Here is an 8917-nt window from a genome sequence, read left to right on the forward strand (position 1 = left end):
CCCTCATCAAACTTAGCAGAAGTGGCTTGATTTTGTTCTCAGCAGGGGACTTTGACAGAGTATTTCTCAAAAAATACACAGTAAAAGTACTTAAATGTATTGTTAGTTGTAGGCTAACTAATACAAAGTCCAACAGTATCAATTTCATTAAGAACTAATGGTGACATTATATTTGTATCATTCATCAAAGATAGCAGAAAAACATGCATTATGTAGGCTACTATGGAGGGGACTTTGACAGAGGATTACTCACAAAGTAGCCTACATAGTAAAAGTACTTCATTTTATTTCTGGTAGCAGTCAAACTAGAACCGAGTCCAACAGTGTCAGTTTCCTTACGAGCTTGTGGTAACAAATATTTGTATCACTCGTCAAATATAGCAGGAATAATGAAGAGCAGCTGATTTGAAAAAACAAACTCGAGAGACGGCTGATTGACCGCAGTGCAGAATCGCTGTATAGTTTAAATCTCCTAACAACAACCATTTTAGATATATGCTTATTATATTTACAGCCCTTAATAACATTCGTTTTCTGGGCTCAATATGTTTCTTGGCCGTTTTCGCTGTGATCGCTAAATTCACCTTGTTTATAATATTATCACCGTTCCAAGCAAACGAGGGCTTTTGTTTTGAAATCACTTCCGTGAGTTTCTCCCCGCCCCTCGCTCCAATGACCATTTGACCATTTAGTAAGGTAAAGAGCAAAAAGCAAAAACGCCACTCAGACGCTCTTCCATTTACGTGTTTAATAAAGAAAAACAATTGGACGGTAGATACACGGATTGGAAAAGCAACAGAAAAATCAGTCAGAGTAAGAGCAAAAAATAGAAAGACAAGAGACATTAAAAAAGGACTGAGGTATGGATGTAAAAATATGGTGGCCTTTTTGTTTATTATAATATAATACATTTCACTTTAAACTGTTTATTATTGTGTGTGCTGTTTAGGTAATGTATAACTGAACGGCGCCATCTATTGGCTAAACAACTGCATGTCCAGGCCAGACACGTGACGTCACTTGGTAAGCGACCGCGTCAGCTGCAGACAGTTGGGGTAACGTGATTATTTTCAACCCCGAAAATGGTCAAATCAGGGAAACTTCGATCTGGGACGGGGACTAAACTAAAACGATGGAAGAAGGGACACAGCAGCGACTCAAACCCGGAGACGAGTCGCTTCCGACAGGCTGCAAAAAGCCGCTTCTTCAGCCGACCCTCCGGTAAGCCTCCCGTTAACATTACACGTGGGTCCGTAGCTACTGCTAACTTTAGCTCGCGTCAGCCATTTAACTTGCAGCTAGCATTACATAAAATGCCATTAAGTGTTCATCATCAACCTCAAAATAGTTGGCAATTAAGAACCTAAAATCTAAATATCTTTCTGTCTTTTTTCTTTGATTATTTTGTAATAACACTCAGTTAAGTGTTTGGTTATTCATGATAACAACTGCTGTGTTTGAGAGACACACACATGTTTAACTGTCGATAGACAGATAACTATTCATATTGCTGATGTCATACAGGCAGCACTTACAAAATGACAGTATTGACAATAAAAGTGAAGATACATTGTTAGTAATTGGCCAGTGACGTACAGTTTTACCATGGGTTACTTTTTTGTATTTCTGCATTTATTTACGGTATACAACAACTAATATGTGTATCTAATTCTGTTGCATTTTAACAGTCTTTATGATAGACTTAATTTTTAGCATTATTATTCTTATTACTTTATTTATTTTTTATTGTAGAATCCCTGTAGTAACAATTTATGTCATAGTTATATGAGCAAAATGCACATGATTTTACATGATTTATATTTTTCGTATATGTTTTCTGTTTTTTATATACTTTTAATGTATTATTGATTACTCTGAAGTTTGGACTTAAAGCTGTAACTTGAGGGAGTTTGTGTAGAAATTATAACATTTTATTATACATAATGCCTAGATTCCTTGGTACAAATATTTTTTACCGTCATATTTAATATCAATTTTTACAATTTGCTGTTATTGACTGCCAGAAGTACAAAATAAGGTTTAAAGTACACTTTTTGTAAGTTTTGCTTCCACTGTGATTTAGGGGTTGATTGCCATCAGTCTAATCCTCAGCCAAATAAATGCATGATTCTTTGAATCAATGTTATTTACAAACCTTAAAATGTCTTGTTAAATATCGCTGTATGTTTATCATCATTCATCCTCATTGTCCTAAAATGTGGGGGCAAAATATATAAAAGCGTTGTGTATGTGGAAGTTGGCTTAATGTAATGGTGTTGTTTCTCTCCATCTTTTTACCCCACAGGAAGGAATGACCTAACAGTTGATGCTCTGAAGCTGCACAATGATCTGCAGGCTGGTCCGCTTGAGATTGGTAGCCGTAAGGATGCCCGCATGGAAGAGGAGCCAGACGAGGCGTTTTCAGATAGGACGTCAGGAACCTTCCTCAGCGGCCTGTCCGACTGCTCCAACCTGACCTTCAGGAAGGTGCAGCGCTACTGGGAGTCCAATTCAGCTGCTCACAAAGAGGTAGGTACTCCACTGATGGTACATTCACACATAACTCCATCAACAAATATCTTTATTAGGGTAACTTGTAATGAAAACTTGTTGTTTTGGTGCATTGAAAAAGCCTTTTTGCATTAGGAGGAAAGGCTAAAACGTTGAGGGTAGCTTTGAAAATGTATTGATGACATTTGTAAGAGTTGATTTAACGGTGCAAACACAATATTTTCAAGTGTATACGTATTACTTACAGATTTTCCTTACAGATCTGTGCGGTACTGGCAGCTGTTACAGAGGTTATCCGTAGTCAAGGAGGAAAGGAGACTGAAACAGAGTACTTTGCTGCTTTGGTGAGTGCTGCTTTAAAAGGAACATTTACAAAGACATAACCACTAACTGTATGTGTTGAAGATTACAATAAACCTTGGTGTTGTATCTGAAAATGCAGCGTGTTTGTGCTTATGGTAGATGACCACTCTTGAGGTCGTGGATACGACAGAGTCTCAGGCTGCAGTGGCGTATCTCCTCAACCTTGTCATGAAACGGTAAAACTTTAACAACTTTTCTTGCCAAAACAAAACTCCCATTCACGTCAAGGCTAATGACTTGAAATGATTTTCATCTGATTGGTGTTTCGTTCTTCAGGGTTCCGGCTCCAGTGCTCATGTCTAAGTTCTCTGACACCACCAAGGCTCTGATGGACGTCATGTCCAAACAGGCCACGTCTGAGTCTGCCTCTGCGCTCAGATGGGTGAGTACACTTCTTTCTATTTATTTTTTTATAATGTTCGATGATGAAAACTGCAGCATAGATTGAGTTTGTCATTACTGCATTTCTAGATCCTGTCATGCCTGGCCACTTTGCTGAGGAAGCAGGATGTATCTGTCTGGACTTACCCGTCTACTCTTCAGGCTTACCACGGACTGCTCAGCTTCACAGTGCACAGCAAGCCTAAGGTCTGTCTCACAAGCCTGCTACTAAACACCTCATAAGTATTGAAAAGTGAATAAGAAGCTAAAAATGTACAATTATTTTACATTTCATTTTCTATCCATTGTGGCTCCCAGGTCCGTAAAGCTGCACAGCAAGGAGTCTGCTCCATTCTCAGAGGTAGCGACTTCCTGTTTAGAGATAATGCCCCGACCCATCACCCTGCAGCAGGAACCACAGCCAAGTTCTGCATGAAAGAAATGGAACAGGCAGGAGGTAAGACAAACATAATTTGTTTTCTTATTGTGGGATATTAAATAGTTTAATATATGCTTTTGAAATTGTCCTGTATATTGTAGTTTAAGTATGTTTCTTACCCCTCCAGGCAGCAAAGAGGACACCACCACTCTTCATGTGCTGGGTCTTCTGAAGGAGTTGATGGGGACGTTTCCTCTGGGAGCGGTCAAGTCCTGTTGTGAGACTCTGCTGCGAGTGATGACACTCAGCCATGTGGTGAGAGCTCAAAAACATGCATCGGTTGTTGTTCTTATCATGGATACAAAGTGTAGTGTCTAACATGGCTGCTATTCTTCTGTCCATAGCTGGTGACAGCGAGTGCCATGCAGTCCTTTCATAGGCTATTCAGCGGGAAGCCGAATGCTGCAACCCTCTCACCAGAACTCAACGCACAGATCATCACGGTGAGAGAATAAAACAAACATGGAAAATGAATAACACAAAATATGGTTTGAAAGCTAATATGCCATTTCCCATCGTCAGGCTCTGTACGACTACCTGCCCAGTGAGAACGACCTGCAGCCGCTGCTGGCCTGGCTCGCTGTCATGGAGAAAGCACATGTTCACTTGGCAGGGTAATACAGTGTTTTCTCATAGTAGCATCATGTTTTTCTGTTGTAATTGTGTGTTTTCCAGTCAGATTGGAAAGGTAGATCAACAGTTTGTGTGTCTTTGTGTAGTTTGCAGAGCTCTTTGAGTTTTGGTCACCTCCCTCGCCTCTTCTCTGCTGCCATGTCCTGCCTGCTGTCGCCTCATACACAGGTGGCTTCTGCAGCAACCAATACACTAAAGGTAAAGATATTATCCATCCACATTGAGTAACTCCAGTTGACCAATCAGTTGTTGCTTTTCCTTTATTTAACAGTGTATGCAGGGGCCATATTTTATGACATTATGTGTATCTGTTTCAGACTTTGCTGACTGAATGTGTAGCCCCTCACATGGAGGAAATGGGCATGATCACTGCCACAGCCTCTGCAGGGAACCCATCCTATGTCTGCAAAATGTTTCGGTAAGCACCCTGGTCTCAATCTTTCCACTTCTCTATTCAGAGACTTCCTGTGAATGCTTACCATGATAATTGTATCTGTTTTTCAGCATCGTAGAGGAAGGCTTGTCCTATCGCTACCATGCCTCCTGGCCATTTGTGCTGCAGATCCTGGGTTGCTTCTATCGGTCTATAGGGAAACGTGCTCACCCCATCATGACCAAGGTAAAGCCACTTACATTTGTACATTACTGTGAGTTAGAGGTAGAACTTTGCCTGAATGTTTGTGTTATGTTCCGGACAGTCCCTGCAGTCTCTAGCAGACCTGCGCGCCACTCCTCATTTCCCCTTCATCGGAGAGTTGGACCTGGCTGTAGGAGGTGCTGTAGCGAGCATGGGGCCTGAAGTGGTGCTGGGCGCTGTTCCTCTCAACATCACCGGCTTTGAGTAAGTGTGATTTAATGATTTCTTTCTTTCTTTTTTCCAATGTTTTTTTTTTAATTGAAGAACAGGCACAATCATACCGGGTTACAATTGAGACGATGACCTTCATCCATTTTTAGAACAAACCAACACCACCCCCCCACCCATCTCCTCCCCTCCCACCCCACCTTGAAAAGTTTAATAAAAAAAATTAAACATTGATTCCACGTTCAAATATAAAAAATAAAAACAGTGACAAAAAATTATATAAACAACAATAAGTAAATAATATGGCAAGTAAAAACGGATCAGTAAGTACAAATATAAATAAGAAGATGTATAAAAAGATAAATAATTTCCCGCCATCAGGTCGGGAGTGTATGGAGGTTGTTGAAATAATCTATCAAGCATTGCCATTTCTTATAAAAACTGTCTACAGAGCCTCTAAGAGTACATTTTACTTTCTCAAGTTTCAGAAAGAATACCAGGCCTTTAAGCCAAATAGAGTAAGACGGGGGCTTAGGGGATTTCCAATCTAATACAATTCTGCGACGAGCTAACAGAGATCTATGGAAGGTGTGTGGCGCAGTGGGTTAGTGCTCTGGTGTTCGGATCAGGTTCAAACCCCACTGCAGTCAGCATGTCGTTGTGTCCCTGGGCAAGACACTTCACCCCAAATTGCTCCTGTGGGGATTGCCCACAGTATTGAGTATGTAAGTCGGTTTGGATAAAAGCGTCTAACATGTAATGTATTGTATATGCCACCACATCACCTTGTTTGGCAGTCAAAGTGAAAATGTTTTCTGGAACCCCAAACAATATAATGTAAGGGCAAGGCTTCAACTCAAGATTAATGCATTTTTTGAAGGAAACACTGTGGGGCAATGTTCCTGTCATTAAAGTGGTTCAACGGACTGTTGCTTTTTGTCACCAGGGATGACTTGGAGTTCCCTCGCAGTTGGCTGATCCCGGTCATACGGGATCACGTGAAGAACACTCACCTCGCTTTCTTCTCTTCTTATTTCCTCCCTCTGGCTTCCACACTCAAGCAGAGAGGTAAACACGTGTGTGAGGCTCAACTTTAGGCTAGAGGGAATATGATGGCTAGGTATTAACTTGATAACTTTGTTTTGTAGCTGATGAATTGGAGCAACCAGGACATAAACTTGAGGCCAAAGTCTACGGGACATTACAGACGCAGGTAGCTCTACACGGACATAACTTTGATGGGTTCACAGTCAAGAGTATTTTTTTTAAAGTGCATGTCTGTATGCTGTCTTTCAGATTTGGACCATGCTTCCTGGTTTCTGTACGTGTCCTGTAGACCTGCTGGTTTCGTTCAAAGGCTTAGCCCGCACACTCGGTACGATTATTAACGAGCGACCGGACCTGAGGCTCACAGTGTGCCAGGCTCTACGCACTGTCGTCAACAAGAGCTGCTCCACCGGTAGGAAGACACTCATGTTTCCATAGAGAGACAACGCATACAGGCGACTTTCTCTTGAATCAAATCATTTCAAAATCCTTTGTGTGTACTTTATTTCTGTAGAGGAAGAAAAGGCTGAAGTGGGCCGCTTCTCCAAGAACTTCCTGCCAATCCTTTTCAACGTGTACGGCCAGCAGCCGGCAGCTGGAGAGTCCTCCACCTACAGGATGGCCGTACTAGACACCATCAAGGTCTACCTAACTGTCACTGAAACACAGGTCAGTTCAGTTTGTTCACATGTGGTGCAGTGACAACGCACTTGATGTTTGTTAACTTAATTTATGTTTAACTATGAACTTACTAAACACAGCATTCTGAAAAAACATTGCTAGTTTTCTTTCATAAAGAACTGATGATTTGTATTGTCTGTCTTTACTGTGATGGGCCATATTTATTGTGCCGGTGTATCACTAATCAAACGCTCATCCTCAGCTGGTCGGCACGTTCCTGCAAAAAGCCACAGACAAACTGAGCAGCTCGGACACCACAGAGTTCACACGGTAGGACATAAATACAGACATATTGCTGTAGAATTATGTTTGCCTCAGTTTATTATGTAATTGAATTATGAGTACAACTTTCTATTGAACCTCTCTCTCTCTCTCAGGCTGTCAATGATGGACCTTGTGGTGGCCATGGCTCCTGCTGTAGATGTGGCCACCATGACTAAAACCTTTGAGCTGATTAGGCCATATTTGGAGGTAAGGGTATACAGAGTGTGCTTAATCGCTTTCCAGTTTTTAATTAAAGCTAAATTAATTCATTTGTTTGTGTCTTTTTGTTACGTTTGTTTTGTAGTGCAAAGAGGCAGGCATGCAGAAGAAGGCATACCGTGTGCTGGAGGAGATGTGTGGAGGAGAGAGAGAGGAGTGCAGATCCTTTGTCGTTGCCAATCTGGAAACACTCAAAGTGGTCCTGCTCGACACTCTGAAGAAGGCCTCATCGCCGGCCAAAAGGGTGAGCCTGCTGTGTAGAGAGAAATGAAATCAAACCAACTCTAGGTGTGATTGATTTAAAAAAAAATGTTTTATTGCACTTTCTAATTGTATCTTTTATTTGTGTTGCTCAGCCACGACTCAAGTGTCTGACCCACATTGTGAAGGGGCTCACTGAAGAACACAAAGACTTTATCCCAGCCCTTCTGCCAGAGGTCAAAACACAAATGAAAACAAACACATTGATACTGATGTTATCTGACATACTGTTATTTATAAATTGAATGTGTTTGCTCTCTGTCAGGTGATTATATGCACCAAGGAGGTGTCTGCTGGAGCGCGTAAGAATGCCTACACTCTGCTGGTGGAAATAGGAAAAGCATTTGTCCGCTTCTGTGGGAACACAAAAGGTAACACATCTGTCTTCCTTCAGTTTTGTATATGTGGACGCAAGTCACATATTTAGTTTAAAATACTAATGGAGTATGTGGCTCTTATCCAGATGCCTTGGAGGAGTATTTGATGCTGGTGTACGCAGGACTCACAGGCTCCGTCACCATGATCACCTGCACAGTGTTGGCTCTAACTCGACTGATGTTTGAATATAAAGGTAGGTCTGCAGACTTTCACTCATTTCCGGTTGGTGCTTTTGAATGCTGTGATTTGTGACCTGCATTCAGTCTGTTTTTCTTTCTTCCCCAGACGCTATAGACACGAACACCAGGGAGCAGCTGCTGCACAACATCTGTCTGCTGCTCACCTCTCGTACCAGGGAGATAGTCAAAGCCGCCTTAGGCTTCATCAAGGTCATCCTCTTCATCATGGACCCCAAGACGCTCGCATCCCATGCCTCTGTCATGGTAGGCATTGTCCCTGTTGATACTCATTTCTACTGTAAGAGACAGTTGCGCCCTGATTTAATACAGATGTCACTCTCTGTGTTCAGATGGAGGGAGTTGGGAGCATCAAAGACGATGTGAGGAGGCACTTCAGAACCAAACTGAAGAACATCTTCACCAAGTTCATCAGGAAGTTTGGGTAAGTGCTTGTTTATAAGCCTCAGCTGGGCCCTTTCAATTGACTGAAGAAGATGAGATGGTCTGTGATAATGCACGTCAAAAAATTTCCAATTCAGCTTCTATTTTCCTTTTGGTTTTTCCTCAATTGTTTAGAATGTCTGGCTTGCTAATTCCTACAGTTTATTTGGCCCTCTTACAGCAGTGCCATTCATTACCATTACTTAAAGGTCACATGTCATGCTTTTCCGGTTATTACCCGTCCCCTTGTGTGTTATGAAGGTTTTTATGCATGTAAACGGTCTGCAGAGTCAAAACCCTCAAAGTACACCCTGT

At 41.7% G+C, this 8917-nt stretch overlaps 1 protein-coding gene across 1 annotated transcript in view; it reads left to right on the forward strand.

Moving 5' to 3' along the window:
• Positions 1–1016: 1016 nt before the first annotated feature.
• Positions 1017–8917, forward strand: part of rrp12 (ribosomal RNA processing 12 homolog) — a gene marked incomplete at its 3' end in the record, with an annotated part of 9748 nt that continues 1847 nt past the window's right edge. The window contains exons 1-26 of the mRNA XM_010784372.1: positions 1017–1221; positions 2306–2529; positions 2772–2855; positions 2974–3050; positions 3151–3256; positions 3346–3462; positions 3574–3712; positions 3822–3949; positions 4039–4137; positions 4217–4308; positions 4414–4525; positions 4645–4745; positions 4832–4946; positions 5026–5168; positions 6079–6200; positions 6281–6345; positions 6429–6591; positions 6694–6848; positions 7063–7130; positions 7238–7331; positions 7429–7587; positions 7700–7780; positions 7870–7975; positions 8068–8175; positions 8268–8425; positions 8512–8603. Coding sequence (XP_010782674.1) covers positions 1083–1221; positions 2306–2529; positions 2772–2855; positions 2974–3050; positions 3151–3256; positions 3346–3462; positions 3574–3712; positions 3822–3949; positions 4039–4137; positions 4217–4308; positions 4414–4525; positions 4645–4745; positions 4832–4946; positions 5026–5168; positions 6079–6200; positions 6281–6345; positions 6429–6591; positions 6694–6848; positions 7063–7130; positions 7238–7331; positions 7429–7587; positions 7700–7780; positions 7870–7975; positions 8068–8175; positions 8268–8425; positions 8512–8603 — 3047 coding nt within the window. The remainder of the gene's footprint in view (positions 1222–2305; positions 2530–2771; positions 2856–2973; positions 3051–3150; positions 3257–3345; positions 3463–3573; positions 3713–3821; positions 3950–4038; positions 4138–4216; positions 4309–4413; positions 4526–4644; positions 4746–4831; positions 4947–5025; positions 5169–6078; positions 6201–6280; positions 6346–6428; positions 6592–6693; positions 6849–7062; positions 7131–7237; positions 7332–7428; positions 7588–7699; positions 7781–7869; positions 7976–8067; positions 8176–8267; positions 8426–8511; positions 8604–8917) is intronic.

This window comes from Notothenia coriiceps, unplaced genomic scaffold (assembly GCF_000735185.1).
Source record: "Notothenia coriiceps isolate Sejong01 unplaced genomic scaffold, NC01 NC01_scaffold00026395, whole genome shotgun sequence".
Lineage (NCBI taxonomy): Eukaryota > Metazoa > Chordata > Actinopteri > Perciformes > Nototheniidae > Notothenia > Notothenia coriiceps.